Below are 23,778 nucleotides of genomic sequence, written 5' to 3'. Positions count from 1 at the left end.
GGCCTAGAATGGAATCCTGCTGCTATAACGTTATTTTTATACCATGTTTAATGCAAATGATCTAAATTATTACAAAAATCAATACATGGAATTTGCAAATATGTGAAAAAAAATTAAACAAACAACATTTTAATTGTAAACTATAATACACTTTATTTACAAATAGAACCTAGTGGTACTCCCCACCAATATATGGTACAGTGAAATCGACTGAAACTGACAATAGTTACTCAAGGTATGTAAGACTGAAAATGTAAAATTATGACAAATTATGGAATTATGGATCATTTGCATTAAACATGGTATAAAAATAACATTATAACAGCAGGATTCCATTCTAGGCCAGCCTAGAATAGAATTCAATTCTGGGCCGGCCCGATTCTGAATCTGGCCAGATTCCATTTTGGGCCTTGACATATATATATAAATAAATAAATAAATAAATAAATAAATATATATATATATATATATATATATATATATATATATATATATATATATATATATATATATATTTTTTTTTTTTTTTTTTTTTTTTTTTTTTTTTTTTTTTTGGCCAGGAAGTCGATATTACTAAGTATTTATCTCATCAGTTCTAAGCAAATGTCCACAAAATTCTCTGGCACATGACCAAAAAAGAAAATCAGAAACATCTAATTTAATTTATTTAAAAAACTTTACATGGATTTCTCTTTTATCTGTTCTTATATAAGAGGTGACATCAGTACATTAATCCTAATTGAGGCTGTCAGATAGAAAAATATCAGGTACTTGCTTAGCAATTTAGCCTTCAGAAACTTAACATTATTCTTTACTTCTACTGTATTTGCAACGAAACTCAAGTTTAAAAGTGGAATGCAGCAGCAAATTATTGATCAAAAATAGCATGCTATTAACCTCTCCATTTGAAATGATGACAGCACTATAATTAGTGTAGTTGTCAGAGAGTGAAATATACTTATATATGGGTCACAGAGCAGTATTCATTACCCATGGATAATAAGTGCAATGACTCACAAGGCAAACTTAAAAGCCAACATTATCATTAAAAAAGTTGTAAGGAAAAGCACATTGTCAGTGAAATATGGTGATAGTGCTTTTACACCATTCTCATTGAAGATTACATTTTAGGTAATGAAAGGAAGGTTTCAAAGAAGGGAAAATGAATTCTATGTCAGTGTCTGGTTCAACAAAGTCTGCATATTTACTTTATCACACACTGTCACATTGTACCTATATTCCATGCCACTGAAATAACCTATTTGCAGTTTACTCATCTGCACTACTGTTCAACATCAGAGTGGTTTGCATTGAACCCAAATCACACTCCACCAGAGGGAGCTTTAACCATATCAACTTGTGTGCCTTTACCCAACAAGAATCACAATGTATCTGTTATCTTTTGCTGCAGTTTTAACCATAAGAGAGGTAGATTTTTAGGTCTGTTTTCCAGTGAAAGTCATTGTTAAATTAATTTTCTTTTTATCTAAGGGGCTCAGTAATTGGCCAAGCATTACAGAGATGAAAGATTAGGTTAACCCTTTAAACCCTAAACCTAAAATGGTCCGCCTGGACTTTGTATTTCTTATTTTGACTTACTAAAAGGTTAGAAAATATGCTGTGAATGAGTCAGTTTGCCCCTTTTTCCAGTGCACTTTTTCCCCCCCAGATCTTTCAAAATCTAGCAATTCATTTACAGTTTATTGCACGTTATAATTCTGCAAAAATGGCTTGTTCTTCAGCTTTTAGAACAGGTGTGAGTGAAATTACTATAATGACCCTATAAAGCCTATAAAGTCTCAGGTTTCAGAAGCCATTGGATTTTTTTCCAAATGCACAAAGAGTGAAAGAGTTACCCCTTTCATGCACGAATTATGAGAACCTTGATCATCATTTTTCTGAGTATTTTTATTCCTCTTTAGGCATGAAAAAACACAATGTGATTTAATTTTTTTTTTTTTTTTTTTTTTATGAACCTATTTTTCATGGAGTTACAAAAATGTCCACTCAGCTGGACACCATGCGTTTAATTTTTGAAGCAAAGAAACATGCATTTACTGTCATGCTGTGTGAAAACTATAAAATAAATGTTTTTTTTTAGTGTTGCTAATCTGATGTTTTCTCACATTTTAACATACTATAATAGTCGTTGTTACTCACTCAAATAATGTGCAAAAAACAACAAAACACAACAACTTAAAAACAAACAAACAAACTGTTAATTACAGTCTAATAACAACTAACAATTGATTTACACTCAAATATGTTTCTGTGGATCAGATTTATCAAGAACAGGAATGTTACAGTAATGGTATGAATTACAGTGTATTATGGGATGGTGCATAAGTATCCACTGTGTTGGTTGATATGCAAGTAAAACAACAAAACCCATGAATATACAAGAGAACAGCTGTAGGATAACTGTCCACTGTAGTGACCACTGAGCATGAAAGGGTTAAAGCCATCCGAACTGTATATGCACAGGGTGTGTCAGCGATGACACGTCAGGTTTTAAAGAGTTAAACAAAAGTAATAAAAATGTAAGTCATTTTCTGTGTGACCTAACGTAGTTGTTCCATAAACAACACACGATGCAGAGCTGAAGCGGAATTTGTGATTAACTCATATCAGCTGATGATATAAGGCATGTGACTATTATGATTTCCCTCATCCCATTAAGAGTCTATTGCATCTCTGATAACAAGAGAGCTATCGCCAATCAACACCAGGGGGTGCAATTATAAAAGTGACATTAATTATAAAAGCCTTGTGTGGTAGTCTACATTATTTACTCTGTAGATTAAATAGAGAGACTGACTGAAGGATATGATTTGATATCAATTAGTAGCGAAGCTCACTCTGAGCAAAACAATCTCTTAACCTCTGAGATAACTTATCTAACACTTCTGTTTGGGCTAATTATAATGAGTCTCTCTTTCTCTCAAATCAGAAGTGGTGTTAATTCCGCTGTAGTGTCTCAAAGGCAAACACAGAAACCTCATACAGATATAGACAGTTGCTTTATTTTTAGTTCCCTGTTAACACCTCTGCCTGTAACAGAACATAGTATATACATTGCTGTATATACTAACATATACAATAAATTTGGAAATTTCTATCATGACTTTGACAGCGATCGACATCACACGCTTACATTGTGTTGATAAGTGCATGTACATGTTTGTGCAACTGGTTGTGAGTGCATTTAGAGGAGTTTACGACAGTGGGATCACACATGGCTAATCATGTGGAACAATGGGCTCAGAGGCATGGAACACAGGGTGGAGAAATGTGATCTGGCCTTGAAAATTTGATCCTGCTTAATATAGACCTGTGTTTGGAAAAGATGTAAATTTAGCAAGCAGTCTGCAGCCAACTACTCATTAAACAAATGCCAGAGAAGTAACAGTAATTGTATTATCCCACATGGCTTTTCCACGTACATTTTCTTACAATACTTTTCCAGCGGTGCAACCTTTTGACTTCTTGTCACACTTTTTGAATGCATCCTTGAAGTGGAGAAAAAGTCACACCCCATCTCTTCAACCGATGTTGACACAGACACTTCATCTTAGCAGTTCAATACATTGTCAACATGAGAAGAACTTTTCAGAAGGAGGAGATGAATGTCAGTCAATACGTAGCTGACAGGTCAATAGACGTCTCTGACCTTGCTGCCACAGGCATGAATTTCATGTCAAGAGGCTGGAAATCACAAGTAAGTGTCGAGGTGGAAGGAGAAGGAAAACATCATGACCAGAGCTGCATTCTCAACTATGTAGACCATGTTGGTTAGGTGTCTAGGTGAACATGTCCACATATGCAGTAAAACACATAGAACAGGGGTGTCAAACTCATTTTAGTTCAGTTCCACATTCAGCCCAATTTGATCTCAAGTGGGCCAGACCAGTAAAATAATAACAGTGAAAAAAGTAAAATTATATTATGATCAGGTTTACATCTACAAAGTTTTCTTAAAAATCTGAATAACATAAACAACTTGAATTGTCTTAAGAAAAACAAGTGCAATTTTAACAATATTATGCCTTGGTTTATCAGTTTATCATTTACACATGTGCATTACACAAAACATGCACAAAACATTTAGTAACAGGCAGAATATTGGTAAAACTGCATTTACTTTTCTTAGGACATTTCTGTTTGTTCATATTTGTTCAGGTTATTTACATTTTTTGTGAATGTATAGTTAGGTAATGTAAACATTTTCATGTAATTTCATGTAAAAAAAAAAAAAAACAAAGAGAAAATTTGGGCTTGTCATTATTTTTAGGTTATTATGGTAATATTTTACTGGTCTGACCCATTTGAGATCTAATTGGACTGTATGTGTCTGTATGTGGACTGTGAATTAAAATGATTTTGACACCACTGATTGTTCATATCTTCAGTGTAATTTTTGGATTTCACAAATTCATCCTGCAGGCCGGATTGGACCCTTTGGCGGGCCAGAATTGGACCCCGGGCCGTATGTTTGACACCTGTGGCATAAAAGCTATTGCAAAATGCCTTTAATCCAAGACATAGAAATTTTTGTGTGAAAGGAAGATTACTGAGGGTTTATCATCCAATACAAGAGATAAAGTGACTCAACATCTGAAATCAAGATACCACAATATCAGTTACGTTGTCATTGAATATTTTATTTGCAAATGAAAGAGTAATAACTCAGAAGTCGTAAAAATATACATTTTTTTTACTTGTGATATTTACATGGATTGTTTTCATCAAACAAACAAACTTAAAATCAGTACTGTTTTACAAAAACCAAAGAGAAGCCACGGCAGAAAAACAGATGAGAAGAAAGAAAACCAAGTGTTTTACATTTCCCTTTCGTAAAGCCACGCTCAGCATGTCTACCCCTGACATCCCAACAATGTGGTCAAGAGAAACAGCCAGCCACACAGATGCCGCATAGGCCTGTGATGAGCAGAGCACACAAAAAAGTGCAAAGTACATGGATGAAGAATTCAAAGTATTGAAGACAAAAATAAAGCTTCATAAAATTTTCTGTGAATATATTTACAATTGTAGATTTTTTTTTTTGTTTTGTTTTGTCTTTTTTTTCTTCTTTAACCGAATACAGTTATGTTACATCAAAGCAAAGCATTCCCGTTCATCTGCTCAATCTCAATCAATGACATGCAGGTAGGTACCTTTGCTTTCCTTTGTGAGGTTTACTTTTGTCTCCTCCATTCATCACATTCCCTTAAACTGAGACACAAGGTCAAACCACAAAATCTGAGCATCACTTTGCCCCGTTAAACAGCTTTAATCAAACATAAAAATCCCCTATAGAACATAAAACATTGTGGCTACATGTAATTGATATTTTTTTTTATCATATAACGCAGGATAACCATAAATCGTTTAATGATTACTGCATCTGTGAGTGTTGATAATATATAGTGTGGATGGATACGGTTTTAAAAGACAATATTGGATGTGCTGCTGACACTCAGAGGTTTGTTAAGACTTTCTTTCTCCCACTCTCTACTGAACTGACAACAACTCCAAGATTCATATATTGAAAAGAGTGTAAGTTTGTCAGGCCACAAAGCTGCACACATGACTGGAGAAATGCAGTGCGAGGGCTCATAAACTGGGGAATCTGCCACCTGAGACTTGCAGTTGCTGGAAAGCAAATCAAAAAGCTTGGAGGAATTTAACAGCTGGAAGACTTGCATCCCATCCTCCACCTCCACTGCTACTTTCATCTGTTGTGAAATTTCAATGGCAAGAGCCTACAGCCCTGGCTCAATATCAATCCTGTTATACCTCTCCTGATTCCCGGCACTCCTCTGACAGATTCCATTGAAAACAGTCTTGAAGCATATGCTCTCCAGATTTCTGAGATGCATTGCCATCTTTCTGAGTGCATGTGTGTTTGCATGCACGTGCTTGGGTGTTTTGATACAACAGCAGTTTTTTATGCGTGTGCGTGTGTGCAGATGTCCCCTGGGTGATGCAGTGTACAGTGTCCCTCTCTGTGCTGCATTTAGTATCCTGGCTCCATCAGTCAGTCGTAATACCTCCAGACATTCGATCCATCAAATTGATTCTGAAGGAGCTGAAATAACAAGGATTGCTGTTCAGGCTTTTGTTTGTGCAAATGATGTGTATTTGTGAGTCTGTGTGCACAAACAGTGTGCACGAGACACATCTAAATGTACCTTCTTATGCGTGTGTGTACATATACAACTTTAAGGTGTTTGTACTGTTGTGTGTGTCTGTATATGTGTGTGTGCCTTGAGATGCCATCAGTACACCAGGGCCAAGTGCATTCTATGTTAAGAGACAGCAAGAGCAGAGAGTACAAGTGCCCTCCGGAGCTGACAATAGTAATGAGTTATGGTCATGCTGTGTCCTAAGATGCCGGCTAAAATAAGCAAAAACCCAACTGTTGCCCATGAATGTAAGTTCAATAGACATTTAAGTCAGTGAAAACCCAAATAAACACTGCCAGTCTGCAGTCATATCAGTTTGGATAAAGGTTATTTTGCCTGACTGGATACTTCTCACTCATTGAATGTAAGAATGTGTGGGTGTGGCCCAAGGGCTTATACTGAATTTACATGCACACACCCACAGATACACACACACATTTGCAAGCATGCATGCATGCACTTCAGCACGCACACACACACGCAACACACATACACACACGCATACGCACAGTAGCTTCCCTGGTCAAATATGAATTGCTGTCTCTAGTATAAAAGGCATTTTTCATCTTTCATCTTCCCTTCTAGTAAAGTCACATGTAAAATCCCTAATGTGAAGTCAAAGCATATGTGCTTTGGTTAGTATTTCAAGTTACTTAATCTTATGTGACAGGTTTTACTTCAGTGTGAAAATTTAGATACAAGTGAAACAAGACTAAAGCTTGACTAGGCCGCCTAAGTAATGGAGATTAAATTATAAAGTTTTTTCCTGAGAGAAAATAGCCATGGTGTCAGTAAATTAAATTAAATAATAAAAGGAAATTTTTGAAATTTAAAAAAAATAAAAAAAATTAAAAAAAGCAAAGGTAAATATTTAAGCTGGACGATGTGCCAGATGAAATATCCAAACTATTCATACTGACTATCCAAATTCACTTTTCATTGAAATCTGACAAATGCATTTCAAAATTATTGTCAGTGATCAAAACACTGGTCAAAGGATTATTTTAACCTGATGTTGGTTCTTGCAAAAAGCCATAGGGTCAAAAGAAACTAAAGAAATTGTCCAGGGATCAACAAAATCCATACATCATCTCATGAGGATCTGGTAAGTGATTATGAAGATATGTTTCTCTGTTATGATCACAATATTTTTTACACTTTCACCTTCGTTTCCACATGATAGTATGTGTCCAAGTTTGATGGAAAATGACAGATTTCACTTGTTTTACCTGGAGTGTACCATGTTCAGTAACACACAGTTTAAATTCACTTTTGGATTTCTCACTTGACTTCTTTGTAAGGGGTACACCTCCCCTTACATACCCTTATTTATTAAATTAAATGACATCATGTGCGTATATCTATTTGTATTTACAATATAAAACAAGACTGATTACAGAATGTACAGTACATTGGGCCGTGGCACAGGATTGCTTTCTCCCTGTGGATAATTGGTGCTCTCTAGGCTGCATCTGTTATTACTAGGCAGGTTTGTATCTCTCAGTATTTGCTGCTATTGACCCTTAAAGCTGGATGTGAACAGAGACTTAACCACTGGTTTGCTGAAGATAAGGACAAAGAAAGAAATCATCAATGAAGGAAGAGGGACTGCAAAGGCACACTAGATAGGCTACTTGCCCTTTTTTTTCAGCTACTTTCAATCAAACTACACAGGGTCTGTCTGAGGATACAACAAAAGCAGGTTTGGCTGATAGCGTGGGTTGACCAATCACCGACAAGGACCGGGTGATCCAGCGAGACAGCAATCGAGTGCCACTCCATTGTTGAGAATCCGGGCAGAGTACTGACAGTGATACCATACACACCCTATACATTTTCAAAGTCTATTTGCTCCCTTCATTCAGGCATAGTGTTTGTCAAACTGAACTTTGTGCCTTAGCTTGAATATTGATTCGGTACTTTACTGGAAGCTAGAAATATTGGGATCCACCATCTTTATGCATCACACATTCATGGTGACAGATTTTGGTATCAATGTAGCATTTCAGAAACATAGCAGGTAAACAAAAGAGTAAAAAAAGCAACAATTAAAACCCATCCTAGGATTGGTGGCACTTCTTAATATGAACGAATGCACACATAGCTGTCTGTCACCCTTTTCAACCTGTTACGAGAGAAGATACAAAGGAGAACAGACAAAAATAAAAGGAAAACAAGTTCAGCTGGTCTAATAGATGCTTATCCCCTACGTTTAAATTATTGACCGTCTATAGACCTAATATATACTATGTAGTTACTCAGGGAAGTTATTCAGTACCAGAAAAGGATGTCCATAGATGTAGATAAGGTGTGGGAGGGAGGGGAAACAACTCCATTGATTGACTCTATTGTCAGTGCTACATACTTGACCCTGAACTTTCTCCTGCTGATTGGTAAAGCAGATGAGCTGTTGGTGACTTCAGACAGTCTCAGTGCCTCTGTGGTTTCTCGCGGTTCTTTTTGGGAGCATGAAAGACAGAGAGCACTGAGGCAGATGATGCACACACCGCGCACAGTGTCTGTTCACATGGATGACCACAATTGGCCCTACCAATCAGAGGTGAGGGGCTTTGTGGTTTCAGAGCAGGTGCTGGAAGCAGTGAGTCGGAGGCGTGGGGAGACATGAATCAGAGAATCACCCCACTCAACTCCCAAAGAAAAAAAAAAAAAAATCAGTAGCTGTCTTAGCACTTTGGACTTCCTCTGTTCTTGTTTCTGCCTCATCATGTGTGTGATGACAACCAAAGCTCAACAGCAACATAACTCCACTGGTATCTGCTATAGAGTTTGGGTCTACTTCATTATCCAGCTGTTAATATTTCCCTTGTCTCCTTTTTTCCTCCGTTGCATGCTTAAACATTTGATTTAATAAATAAATAAAGCACTACTAGGAGGCTCCTTCCACCTCACTGCACATGGTACTTCCCTGTGCCTTCTAAAGCCAAAACAAGGAACTCAGAAAACAAGTTCTGCCTTCAGCCAAGACACACAAACTGTGTAGCATCTCAGATCTTGTTTTTCCTTTTGTTGTTTTATGTAATTCAGTAGGGGGCAAGCATGTCTTATTTTCCCTTTTAAGTATGCATTCATTAAAAGTACTTTTGGACTTATAGTAATAATTATTTTAATTACATCCTTTTAACTAGTTGCATTTCTTTGTTTATGGAAGAGTCTTAGTCTTTGGGGGAGAGGGGGTGGGGGGGTTAAGGGGACTGAGTAGGGATGGGAGTCTCTTGGCTGCAGGACCGGGTTGGCTTTCAGTCCTACACAGTCTGAAAGGCCTTGGTCTGGGCGGGGACCATGAGGGTTGGCGGTGTGGGACCAGACATGTTCCTGGAGTTGAATTTGGGAGTGGTAGGGGGCTCGGGGGTCTTGGGGGGAACCACTGTAGTATAGGCTGGAGGGGACTGTGGGAAGCCTGGAGGCTGTCCATTTTCCTTGAGAGCTGCCACAGCAGGTGGACGGGGGCGGTGACCACGCTGGGCGCTGTTGTGCACCATGGACTGGGTGGACGAGGCACCAGAGCGTGAGCTGCCAGAGCGGGATGAGGAGAGGGAATTGGGCTTCACCAGCTTAGCCTTGGGGGCCTCTGCGTCCTCCCTGTGGTTAGAAAAACATACGTAAAGAGAACAAACAACTATAAAAAAGGTCAAATTCTTTAACTTTACTATTAAAATAGAGACACACAGACAGCAAAGTGATAAAACAGTACACGACAGCATGATTCACTAAAAGTATTCTGAGCCCCTGTTCTCATGGGAGTCCTATGTGGGGCCTCATGTAATTCATGAGATACCCCCCAGCCTGAGTTTTGTGAAATATATTTGCATGGAATAATGAAATCTGCTGAAATCACTATTTCCCAAGATGCAATTGTTGAAGGAGGGGGAAAGTTTTTGCTGAGAACACAATGAAAACTTTGGTTTATAATTCCACTTTTGCCAGTGTTTCATGACGGAGGGTTTACGGTAAAGGAAATGAGCAAATGAGAAAAGTTTCTTTTAAGGAAAGTTTTAGGAGCGAGGTCATTTAAGGCAAAGTCAGTCCCCGTTAATATGAGGTTAATCTGTAAGTAGGAGATAGACGGTGGAAAGAAAAAAAAAAAAAGTTTAAATAACATTGAGTTCAAATCTAAATCCACACCCTAGAGATGTGCATCTTTGCAGCTTGTATTCTGGTTGAGCACATTAGTGAAACTTGTCTGACTCTTAACATGGTATAAAAAACATGGTACAAAAACAGAAAACACTTCGTAACATCTACATTATTTAGTTGAAGCTGTCCTGTAACCATGCTGCATAATTCATGGCTACATCAGTAAATATGCACCTCCACCGACTCCGCTTTGTCACAAAAAATTATGTTGCTTTTACAAGTGTCATTAGAGGCCCAGAGCATCCACCAATGGAAACTGTGCTTCAGAGTGATACCTCAGATCACACATGCACATAAAAATGAAAGATGCAATGTGTGAAAAAGAGGCACTTAAAAGATAATTAATGAAGATTTGACCTTATAGGTTGTTTTATTTTTAGATACATACCCACACAGAGGCAGGAAGAACGGTAGAGTGAAGGACATAAAAACTCAATTAGCATTTGACATGACTACCATGTAGATCAGCTTTGGTTCAGAAGGAACACAGATGGATTAATGCAGCTAAACTATGACTTAAACCAGTGGTTCCCAAACTTTTTTGGCTTGTGACCCCATTTTAACATCACAAATTTCTGGCGACTCCAGACATTCAAAACAGACACTTTATTTTTGCTAAAATTCATTTGATTTTGACCATGTAATAGTTTGCTATACTATGTTGCAAATAAATATTAATTTCAGACAACATTTAAGCTATATAATGTATATTATTATAGACGGAGGCAGAAAAGCCAGGTGTAGATTACTGCACAAAGACAGAATGTTATTTTCTTTGGTCAGGATATGTACAGTCAGTCCAGCTTGGATTTACAAGGCTGACAATTAATACTGAACAAACAAGAACTCAAACTATGAATTATGAAAGAGCTGCAGCATCTGAAACTGACCACAATGAACATTTGAAAGATAAACAGTACCACAGTGCTTCAGTTTCAGCTTCAGAGTTTCTCATATCTTTTATGTATTGTGATTGTCTTTCTCAACTCACAATATAGTTTTTATTGGTATGTTTTTTTTGTTTTTTTTTTATCAGTTATCAGAAATTTCAGGTGACCCCATTTGAATTCCAGGTGACCCCACGTCAGGTCCCGATCCCAAGGTTGAAAAACACTGACTTAACCTCCTAAGACCCACTGTCCAGATTTGTGGAAAAGAGTTTCACAACTTTATACAAAAAAAACAAAAAAAGAAAACTGTCCACCACAAAGGAGATTCCAAAAAAATTTTAAAAACTGCATCTGAAAAAACTGTTGCATCATGATGTTTCCAATATAGGCACTTATTTAATAAAAAACAAAAAAGCTTGTACTTTGCTGACATTTCCTGGGTCTTAGGAGGTTAAACATTCAGGGGATACTGAATGGAATGCCATGTCATATCCTTTGCTGTAACACATCATGTCCCTCTCCTGCTTTGAGTAAATCTAAAAAAAATACTTTACATAAATATACACACAATCAGTTATTAGTTTATATTAGCATGGCACTTTTTTTTTTTATAGATATGTATAAATAATGTATAGCCTTAACGTTTTTAAACAAACATGCATTTCAAACTTAGCAAATTCATGAGTCATTAATGCTCAGTTTTAGTCTTATCTTTAAATACACATATTAAATATGTATTTGGTGCATGTATATCTTTTATATAATTTCCAAGGCGTGAAATTAGACATGTGGGAACAAGTCACTGTGGGTGTTGTCATCTGTTTCTGTATCCTACTTTTACTTTTGTATTGCTGTAAGATATTTTTTAACTACATAATTTAGCACCACACATCTCACCCACAATACTTTATTTTTTATCTTGAAATATCACTTTAGCCAAATAATGTTTGGTGTAAACTGGCTTGCATAGTTTGTCTAATAATGTTTGTCACTGGCTGAATATTTAACATCAGATAATTGTGCAATAATAGAAAAACAGTTATTGATTTAAACATTTGTGAGTAAATGGATATAAAGGAAACCACAACAGTAACCAGGATTAGACAAATGATTATTTCCATATAAAACAGGTATGAAATCGTCTACAAAATGGGGACGACAATCATATAATCAATGTGGAAAAAAAGGCAAATTAACCTGATCTCATTTGGAGTCTCTTCCTCTTCATACTTCTTTTTCTCTTTTTTCCGGAAGACAAGCCAGATGATTAATATAACAATGAGGACACCGAGGGATATTCCCACCACTGCACCTGCCACCATACCTACATCCCTCACATCTGTGAACGAAAAGGAGATGGAGAAACAGAGAAAAGGAATTATTTTAGTGTCCATTACTGCCTCTAATTATATTCAGGGATAACAGTGGCTGATCTCTGCAGTTTTTATGTTAAATCTCGATATCACGCATACATTCGGCATTTACTGGAGCCGTTTAAGTGTAAAATGTGTTTGTGTCACAAAGTCCAAATTCAATTTAACACCTGGGCAATCATAGAATTTCCACTGAGCTACAACATGTGTCATTTCCTCTAAATGACACCAACTGTCCCGGGCCTCTCAGAAAATGTATTAGTATGTCAGGGAAACATAAATTATGGAGCAGAGGTTGTGACCAGTAGCCACCAGTTTAAGTTTAGTGCAGTCCCTACAGTGTTTGAGCTCCTTCTGGAAGCGAGTAGGAGGGTGTGAGGAGGTAGATGGAAAGCAGAGAGGAATGTATTTCCAGCTGCAGTTTGAAACAATAACCATCAATCAGTGTGGCAGTTCTGTATGAGGTGAACGCTGCGAGGTCAACTCCCCCTGCCTTCCCAAAACTCACGCTGCATTGTGACCTCAATCGTACAGTTCTCCTCTCCCACGTCATTGCTGGCTGTGCACCTGTAGACACCTGTGCTGTCCATGGTGAGGTTCCTCAGTGTCACAATCTCTGGGTTCTTCAGATCTGGGAAACAAAAACACGAAATATACAAGAGGAAATGTGACAGACAGCTGCTTTTTTTTTTTTTTTTTTTTTTTTTTATAGAGGATTACTGGTGTGCAGCACTGAGGTTTTTTTTTTTTTTTTTTTTTTTAATAAACATTTATTTATTATTTTTCATTCATACAAAACTTTGAACATCATGAACATGGCAGAGAAAAAATAAATACATAAATAAATAAATGAAAATAAATATATATAAATAAAGCAAAATAAATACAAAAAATAAAAATAAATCTCAAAAAGATGTGACAAACATTAATCTGACAGCATTACATAGAAACAGCTGATTACATAACATAACAAATAAAACTTAAGTATAGAGTTGAAATAATACTATACATGTACATTCCCACATCAAACAAAATGTCCCAATTTGTCACTTACTCACTACCCCTTCACAATCACCAGTCTTAATTAAATCCAAAAACATCTTCCAAATGTTATAGAATTCCGAAGTACTCTTTTTAACCTTATATGTCAGTTTCTCAAGAGCCAAACATGAGGTTAAATTATTTAACCAGAAGTCAAAAGAGGGGCGACCAATATTTTTCCAACACAAAGCGATACACCGCTTAGCTTGTAACAAACATAAATCAACCATTTTTCTTTCTTTAGCAGATAAAGAGCAGTTTACAGGATAAATGCCAGCATTGAGGTTTTTATTGTTCATGCATTCCCATATATTAACATATTGAGAACAGAAAAGGAAACTTAACCCACAAATTCCCAGTGGTACTTTTGTGGCAGTTCCCAAATCAATTTTTCTCTATATATAACCATTCTAAAGTTTTTATCACCATTTATTGTAATATTATCCTCTTTATTTTGACTTTTTTTCAGTGTAAATCACGCATTTTCCTATAATTAATTAACTAATCATTAGAGCCCGACCTATATGGGATTTTTGGGACAAAAGCCGATATCGATATTAGGGGCAAAAAAAAAAAAAAAGCCAATATACGATATATCAGGAAATATCCGTAAAAAGAACATTGATACACAGGATATAAGAGTCTTATATTAGATACTGGTGGACATGTGAATTAACAGTTGCATCTTTATCTCACAAAAATAACGGGGGTGGGGGGTGAATAGTTCGTAAGATGGGGCACGGGTGAGCGGTGCATAATTGTCAAAGTGAAAGTGAAAGTGAAAACGCGTTACTATTCCTCTAACCCTCCAGGCAGCACAGACACACAGGAGCAGAGCGACAGAATATCCGCATAGCAAAAAAGTTCATATATCGGTTACATATTGACCAGTACTGATTAATCAGTGATACAAAGGGCCTATTAATCGGTCAGGCTCTACTGATCATATAAATGTTCTTAAAAGCTCAGAGTAAATTGAAAAGGTTATTATATCGAAATGGAGAAAACTGAAGAAAAAAGTGACTTATTCAGTAAAATATATCATTAACTGAACATAAAAACATGTGTCTCCATCCACCATCATTTGTCAAACTCCATGGGTTTTAGTGGTGAATTAATGTTGTAGAAGGTGACAGTGTTTCCACGTTCACTACAGAGCCTCTGAACATCCAAATGGGTCATACCTGATGACCATGAAAAGATGACAAAACTGTATTTTACACCAATTATTTACATGTATTAATAGAATTAGTGGATCAACAGGTATTACAGGGTGGGGAAGCAAAATTTACAATATTTTGAGGCAGGGATTGAAAGACAGTGTATGACCAATTAGTTTATTGAAAATCATGTGAATTTATTTGCCACAAGAAAATTTACATAATAGAAAATGTTTTTATTCTGTGTGTCCTCCTTCTTTCTCAATAACTGCCTTCACACGCTTCCAGAAACTTGCGCAAGTGTTCCTCAAATATTCGGGTGACAACTTCTCCCATTCTTCTTTAATAGTATCTTCCAGACTTTCTCGTAATAGTTTTGCTCATAGTCATTCTCTTCTTTCCATTATAAACAGTCTTTATGGACACTCCAACTATTTTTGAAATCTCCTTTGGTGTGACGAGTGCATTCGGCAAATCACACACTCTTTGACGTTTGCTTTCCTGATTACTCATATGGGCAAAAGTTTCTGAAAAGGTATGGATAATAGTGTTAGGTATGATTATGACATTAGTATATGTTTGGTTTCAAAACAACTGACGTAGTGCCTGCTGAGAAAAAACAACTAAATGTTCATTGTAAATTTTGCTTCCCCACCCTGTAAACAGTTTAGGTCAGTTCATGGTGTTGGTCACCAGTGGCTGTTTGTTTGGGTCTTTATGGGTTAAATGCATGTTATTCTGCTGATGACAGAGTGAGCGACAGGCGCATTCATAGTGTTTATTTAAGACTGAAACTCATCACACTGAACACAATTTGAAGTACATCTGGGAGAGTGATGGCACCCGCGTGAGATATTTAATCATTTCCACCAATGACAAACATGTGATATTACCTTTCACTGGACCTATAAATAATGGTTACTGATGCTGTGTGTTATCATCCAGTGAAAACTAATTAGACTGAACAGGTGTTGTTTGGTAGAGGTCATTAATTTGAAGGTTTTGGTCTGGGCACGTGCCACCCTGGATGCCAGTAGAAGACTGCAGGGCAAACTGAGACAGAGATTTACACCCTGGAGGTGTTTATGTCAGTTTAGCACATGCACAGTAGAGAGAACTGCCCTACCATTACATTTTGTGCTATAAACTATCTCTGTTACTATTTAGAGGGAGATATTTCTGGTTATGATCCAAGAGGAATGCCAGAATCCACACAATGTGAATGAAGTATGCCTCGGGGCTACCACCGAGCCAGTGTTGTTTTTGGTAGAAAAATGTAGCGGGAGCTGCCAGTCCAGTTCTACATATTACATTTGGTTTTCTCCACTTTTCACAGAATCCAAGAAAACATTCAGCTGACTTCAAACAAGCAGGTATAATTCACTTCAGCCAAACTGACATTTCAATGTCAGAGACGTCTTCCATCAGATCCCCATGTTTATATAAATCATCCCAACAGAGTATAAGTGGAAATCAGAGGGGTAGGTTCTGTTTGATTTCCTGGAAAAATATGGAGTTGCATAATGCGGTCTTAGGCTGAATTTTTTTTTTTTTTTTTGTATGATTTTATGGGTTTATTACTTAAACGAGGTCTAAAGATAAGGGAAGCATGCAGAATCAGATCCCTAATTGGGACAAAACGTGCTCATTTAAGTGCCCTTGAGCAAAGCATTGTCACTAATTATCCCCATGAAGGAGCTCAGGGACCAGCTGTACTGTGAAAAAATTTGATGACAGTGTTTTCAGATTCACAAAAGTAAAAGTGGGAGGAAGGCAATGCTAGTAAAACAATTTGTCAGATAAATGCAGCCCATAAAAACCTCTCGCAGGAAAATGAATCTTCATAGCGCATCTCTGCAGAAACTTTTATTGAGTTTGAATGGTGAATCAGCATGTCAAAGCACGGGCAATTATTTTCCTTACCTATCAATGCTAGGTTTGGCAGTTTTCCCAGACTCTTCCCTTTGTCCAGTACTCGTTCCCACTTGTAGTTGATGGGGTCTGAACCATCGCTGGACTTACAGCTCAGTTTGACATCACTGCCTTCCAGGAGTTTTCCGTCCATCCAGCATCTTGGCTTGGAGGGTTTGACTGCAGACACACAGACATCAGAACTATTTTTATTTTTCAGCTTTCCCTTATATACAGTATTAAACATTAACATCATGCCTCCCATCTCTGCATGAGAGGCTTAAAATGTGACCTAGTATGTCAAAATATGTCATCACAGTTCACATTACGGTCATATTACTTATTACAGTATGACCTTTTCTATAGAGTAAACAAGGGTACAACAACACATTGTACATATGATTTCAGAATAAAAGACATGACTGTTGCATAGACACTAATAATAATAACATAACGGCTTATAACTTATTAAACTGTCTTTAGATTTTTAATGTATAGCTGCCTTTTCCCTTTGCTTTTAGTGAGACATAGGTGAATGTAGCTTGTCATCACAGTCACTCCCCAGCGTTGGCTGACACGTCACAGAAACAACAGTCCCATAGGGAATGGATCAATGTGACCCCATAGCTGACTGTGAGCGCTTGCGGTAATATGTTCTCCACAGGTCAAAGGTTTTGGTCATAGTCCAGTAGCTTCAGGCACAGTAGTGTATAGCTGGAGCCCGCTGAGAACCGTACAGCTGCTCTGTTTAGAACCATGCTGAAAGGCACTGCTAAGCTATAAAAGCAAGAAAATAGCACACAGTTATATCTGTTTCCCAAGTGACATATTTTTAGATCAGTGGTGAGCTAAATTTAACCATCTATTTTGTATTTTTGTTTTGCTGTCACATTAAGGATGCTGTCTTTTTTTTTTTTTTTTTGGTATCTGGCTGCTGTAGCTTTATTTGTAGTAGAATAAAGTGTAATACTCAGATGTAGTGAGTTAGTGATAGCTGGTACATGAACCGGGATTTCAACTGAGTATATTCTGCTCACACTCTTAGTAAGTAATATAATGAGAGAAACTGAACAGGGAGCACTGATGCTTCGCTTGTACACTTTGCTGCTCTGTCAGGGTCAGTTAGGCCTAAGTGCAGCAAGGGTTGTTGGAGCATGTAACTACACAAACACACAAATCCAAGCACACCTATTTTGATAAGAATGCACACGCTCAAATTCTGCGCATGTAAATTCATAAAAGCTTGCACATTAACACACACATATGCAGCCACAGAAGGTATGCATAAACCTTGGCATGCATGCAAATGCATACACTCCCACACTGTCTCATGCCAAGCCAGCTACCAGTTTCGCTGCCAAGCTATTATCTTAGCGTGGGGAGCAAGAGAAAAATGCAAATGTTCTTCTCTCTCAAAATCGAAAGTGTCACTGCAAAGCTGAGGGCAATTTGTAAAAATCAAGGCACTAACTCACTGAAATGTCTTTATGGAAGAGAGAGGAGAGTGTGAGCGAGAGGATTAACAGACTGTTCCATTAGAAAACCAATAACTGCGGGTTGAACTAATCTCCCATGATGTTTTAATAAATCGCCTGCTTTTCTGACATTGAGAATGATCTCGCTCCTCCCGCTGGACTTTGTGCTTGGCTTTTGTCGTATAACCATTTCCCTTTTGCCGTCTGTCCTTCAGTTGTTTAGCTATATGTGGCTTGAGACACATCTAACCACTGGGCTAGTGGTAAAGCTAAGCCATTTATAACCATCTGGAAAACAAAAAGACGACAAAAATGGAATAAATTGTACAGTGATGACATTGCTGTGCCTTATGAGGCCAAAACAGGCTTAGCCTTAGTTGCAAGACTTGCGTTTCAGTATAAATAATTTTCCTAAGTAGCTTATCTGCAGACTAATGATAGTTGACTTATTCTCAATGTCATTTTCAACTTCTAAATTTCATTACAAAATGCCCCACAAACTTAGAGAGAGGTCTGTTGTATATTTTATCAAAGACCTAAAGTAATAAACCATACATAATAAGAACTCGAACTTTGTACTTGTCCATGTACCTCAGACCTTAACTTAATCAATCAGTTCTGTGCTCCGACAGACCCAGTCAAATGTTTTTGCTCTCACCTCATCAACAAACCAATCTGAACAAACCCAAACAGCATGAGCAAAATCAAATCACACTGTCTGAATCAAATTGAATCATTAGATCAGTCAGCATGACGGAGGAAATGTGCCAGGCTAATGATCCAGTGATTAGGTCTGTGTGTGAGTGTGTATATGTGCATGTTGTATTTTCCACACACAAATGAGTAAAATGAGTTTGGGTCTCTTCATACTCTGACCTACATGCCTGCATGCGTACACCTGTGTGTGTTCTCTGCCTGCAGCCTGTGTGTGCATACATTACACTCACCCAGCACAATGAGGTTGACCTGGCTCCAGTGGTACTTTCCCCCAGTCTTGACTTTACAGTAGTATTCCCCAGAGTCGGTGAGCAGCAGGTCACTGATCAGCAGGGAGGCATCTCCACCCAGGTACTCCCCAGCAAAAGACAGACGACTGGCCTCACTGCCTGTTGCCTCATTGGTGTACACCTGCCCCCCGAAGAAGGTAATGATCTAGATACAGAGAAAATCACATTTTATTATGTGTGTCAGGTTTTATCCTGCATTCACACGCTGTGGGAATTAAGGTAAATACCAGTTACGAACTTGAAAATTGCATATGAACGCCCCCACGTGTCGTATTTTTCACTTGAGAACTGGAAAAAAACATGTTTATACACGAGCTGCCGAGATGAAAATAACCTTTAAACTGTTCAACATGGTGGAGGGTAACAGGGGAGTTAATCATGAAGGATAAACAATGCTTTTGTTAACATTCTGCTGCTGTTCGCTGATGATTTTACACATGTATAGCATACACAATTTGACAAAAACATCAATAAAAAATTACTTTAGCAGTTAAATAAACACATCCAAAACTTTACCCAAGTAGCAGGTCATGATAAATTGTGTCAGACATTTTTCATTTATTTCGCTGTAACAACAAAAGGACTTGAACACAACGCACTCCTAATTTCGAAGTCACAAGTGGAAAGGATCATTTTCCCAATAGCACGTGAAGGCAGCATTAGATGAGATGGAAAATTTGAAGCTGTTCAGAAGACGAGTTAGCAGGTCTGTGCTCATATATGCATGTGTAAATATGTGACTTTAAATCTCAAAGACCTAGAACTACTTCTGTGGTGAGTACCAAATGAATTTTCCTCTGAATCTAACCTTTCCTGAGTGATTAATCACCATTTATTGTGATATTATACTCTGTATTTTGCATTTTTCAGAGAAAATCAGACTTTTTCCATATTTGCCCTGCCCCCCAAATGGGAGGCGAGGAGTATTGTTTTCGGTTCGGTTTGTTTGTTAACACTCTACCTCCCAACCTATTGGTTGAATTCATACCAAACTGGGTTTATAGATTTCCAGTGACCCAGAATAGATCTCAATACATTTTGGGAACAGTAGGTTAAAGTTCACATTTTTTATGAATTTTTAAAATCTTTTTTTTCCCTCATTTACATATAATGGGTGAAATTTCAAATGTCTATAGCAGCAAAGCTATGGGTTGAATTCATACCAAATTTGGTTTATAGATTGCCATTGACCCAGAATAGATATCACAACATTTTGGGAAAAATCAGTAAAAGTTTAAAGTTTTAAATTAATTTTTTAACTCTTTTTTTCCCCCATTTACTTATAATAGGTGAAATTTCACATGTCTGTAGCAGCAAAACTATTGGCTGAATTCATACCAAATTGGGTTTATAGATTGCCAATGACCCAGAATAGATGTAGTTACATTTTGGGAAAAGCAGATCAAAGTTCAAATTTTTTATGAATTTTTAAGTCGTTTTTTTTGTCCCAGTTTTGTTTCAATTTAATTCAACCTTGGCACATATATAGAGGCAGTTGGTATGCTGACATCAGCACAGGCATAGACATGATGACATCAGGTGGATCGATGCCAAAACAAGCTACAATACGTGCGAGGGGCGGGGTTTATTGTGCTTGGCACCACTTGTTAGATGTAGACGTTCATAAGAAATGAGTGAATATAAAGGTTATTATATAAAAAAAAGGGAAAACTGAAGTTGACTTCTTCTGGAAAATATATCATTAACTGAACATAAACAAGAAGTGTCACCATCTACTGTCATTAGCCAAACTACATGGATTTTATTGGTGAATCAATGTTGCAGAATACGGTAATATTTCCACATTCATTATGGAGTCTCTGAACGTCCAAAAGGGTCATATGTGATGCAGCAGAAAAAGTGAGAAGCTGCATTTTGCCTGACTTACTTCAATGTATTGATGGGACTGGTGGTTAAGAAGATATTAAACATTTTAGTCAGTAGATGCTGATGCTGATGAAGGGTTGACTTACAATTCATTCTAGAAGAAGTAAAATCCTTGTTATTTTTTTTTTACTACAATCATTAAAATAAAAATAATTGTTTTGATGGTTATGAGAATCACAGAATACCAATGCTCACATGCAACATTGTTAACAACTACTTTTCAATTACCAGGCGGGTCATATTTTCAGTATGAATGCATTTCCTGTGATGCCAGTTCATTTAGTTGATTATCTGTAACTGGAGCAAAGCTGTCCAATTGACCGAATCCGAATGAATTCACAGATTAAAGCACCCGCACTGGAACTCAATTTATGATATTACTTTTGGAAATGTTATTTAATGATGAATCTAAACAGATGTTTCATGAGTGGTAAGAAATCAGCAGTAGTTGTAATCGCCTCATTTAGTGGTTCCTAGAATTTTTTGTACCTCACATCCAAATATAGAAAAGAACGGTTGACGTATACACATTTGTACTGACTTTTCCTCAATAAATCCATAAATGTACTTCAGAATGTCAATTACAGATACTATTAGATAATATTAGTTCACTGGCCACACACCATCACCTACAAATAATGATAATGGATTAGATTTTATATAGCACTTTTCTAGACACCCAAAGCGCTTTACATTATTGATCCATTAGCTCTCACATTCCCCCTCTGGTGGTGGTAAACTACATATGTAGCCACAGTTGCCCTGGGGCAGACTGACAAAAGTGTGGCTACCAATTCGCGCCTATGGCCCCTCCGACCACCACCAAACATACATACACCAGTGTGAGTGGCACTGGAGGCAAGGAGGGTGAAGTGTCTTGCCTAAGGACACAACGGACTGACTAGGATAGAGTGGGATTCGAACCGCCAACCCTTTGGTTATTGGACGACCCGCTCTACCACCTGAGCCATGGCCGCCCCCCAAACAAATCACACTGTACAAAAATACATGACTGATTTTTTTTTTTTTTTTTGCCTTAAAACAGTCTCCTTTGTATCATTCTCATCTTGAGTTTTTGTGTTTGTTGTTTAATCTTTTACATTACAGTTTATTTGTTGCATCTCTTACATCATTTATGTTTTGTTTTTTTGTTTTTTTTCCTCTACGTTTTTGCCATTATCAGCAAAAGACAGGTAATGAACAGTACACAACAAGACTGCCTTGAGAGTAGCTTTCACCTTACATAAATGTATGTATAAAATTTCATCATACAATAAGAAAAAAAAAGGAAAAACAGCCTTTCATGTATTTATCTTCCATTCTTCTACATGGACATTCCATGGACACTGGATTATAGTGTGAAGATAAATGTACATTCCTATTATATATATTTCTACATTGTCCACATTTAGACATACATATTACAGTTATGATGAAACCTATACAGTATGTACATACTGTATATCATCATATATCCACCTTAGGTTACACCAATGGGAAGAGAGAGAAAAAAAAAAAAACTGTGATAATCAAGGATTGGAGCCCATCTCCTTTTAAAAGTAGGGCGTTTTATCATTTGTGTTTTGTTTTGTCCTCATGATTGAGGCCTCTCCCCTGTATTCCCATTTACACACTCTTCCAGAGAACACTCTTCTGTTTTAATTAGAAAAATGAATTCATGTATCACATTATTTTTACATATTTTACTCATGACATTTGGCGACCCAGTAAAAACAGCTCAGCAACCCATTTTGGGTTCCAACGGTAAGTTTGGGAGAAGCAGGCCTAATTCTTAGTCTTTTTGTTTAAAGCAGGTTTTCCTGAATTTATTGCCTGTGAGCATATATTTGTCATAGGCTTCCTTAACTCTTATACTTCTGACGTCATTTGCTTACTCCAAGGAAAAAAAATCACAATCCATACTCATATTAGCTCATTAGTTAACTATAGGAAATACAGTGACTTGAAGGCCTCTGGATATTCACGATTAATTACAAGGCCTGACTAACTCAAGAAGAAACCCATTAATCATTTTAATCTTTTCAGCATAACCAAACATGTCAATGAAAATACAGCAACCAATCAGGGTGGACCTCTGACGTACAGTAATGCTATAGATACAGTGAGGGAATGGAATGAACAGTAGCGGTGCATTGTGTGTACATGCAAAAATTAGGGTTAATTGAATGAGAAAATCAGCACTTCATATGTAGCTTCACATATAGTTATATATTGGCATGTTTATATTTGCAGTGCATATGCTTGTGTGTGTGTGTACTATAGGTGTACAATACATATGTGACCTATGCATATGGATGTAACTGTGTGGCTATGTCATCTAATGTATGTGTGTATTATTTAGTTTTCAGACATCTCTATATCAAGCATATAGTATATCATTAGCCTCATAGCAAGTCATATTTTTTTTAGGTCATAGCCAGTGATGAAAAATTAAGCAGCAGTGTAAGGAGAATAAAGTTACACAGATAAAAATATGACTTTTGCAATTATAGCAATGATGCTATGAGGCTAACAATATGTAGAACAGGGGCATCACTCATTTTAGTTCAGGGGCCACATTAAGCCAAATTTAACAATAATAACAGAAAAGCAGAGTGCAGACCTCCACCAAGGCAGATCAGTGCCCCACTCCCCAATCACCACCAACATTTAATCATTTGTTCCTTGTGCCAG

General features: G+C 37.1%; 1 protein-coding gene across 1 annotated transcript in view; it reads right to left on the bottom strand.

The window, feature by feature from the left end:
• Positions 1-4,640: 4,640 nt before the first annotated feature.
• clmpb (CXADR like membrane protein b) overlaps positions 4,641-23,778 on the bottom strand; it is a 93,129-nt gene continuing 73,991 nt past the window's right edge. Inside the window, exons 3-7 of the mRNA XM_030151994.1 lie at positions 19,138-19,342; positions 16,728-16,895; positions 13,112-13,234; positions 12,428-12,569; positions 4,641-9,785 (exon numbers count right to left, since the gene is read on the bottom strand). Of these exons, the coding sequence (XP_030007854.1) occupies positions 9,449-9,785; positions 12,428-12,569; positions 13,112-13,234; positions 16,728-16,895; positions 19,138-19,342 (975 nt within the window). The 3' untranslated portion in view covers positions 4,641-9,448. The remainder of the gene's footprint in view (positions 9,786-12,427; positions 12,570-13,111; positions 13,235-16,727; positions 16,896-19,137; positions 19,343-23,778) is intronic.

This window comes from Sphaeramia orbicularis, chromosome 13 (assembly GCF_902148855.1).
Source record: "Sphaeramia orbicularis chromosome 13, fSphaOr1.1, whole genome shotgun sequence".
Taxonomy (NCBI): domain Eukaryota; kingdom Metazoa; phylum Chordata; class Actinopteri; order Kurtiformes; family Apogonidae; genus Sphaeramia; species Sphaeramia orbicularis.
Note: the sequence above shows the minus strand (reverse complement) of the source record. Positions and strands in the feature narration are given on the sequence as shown.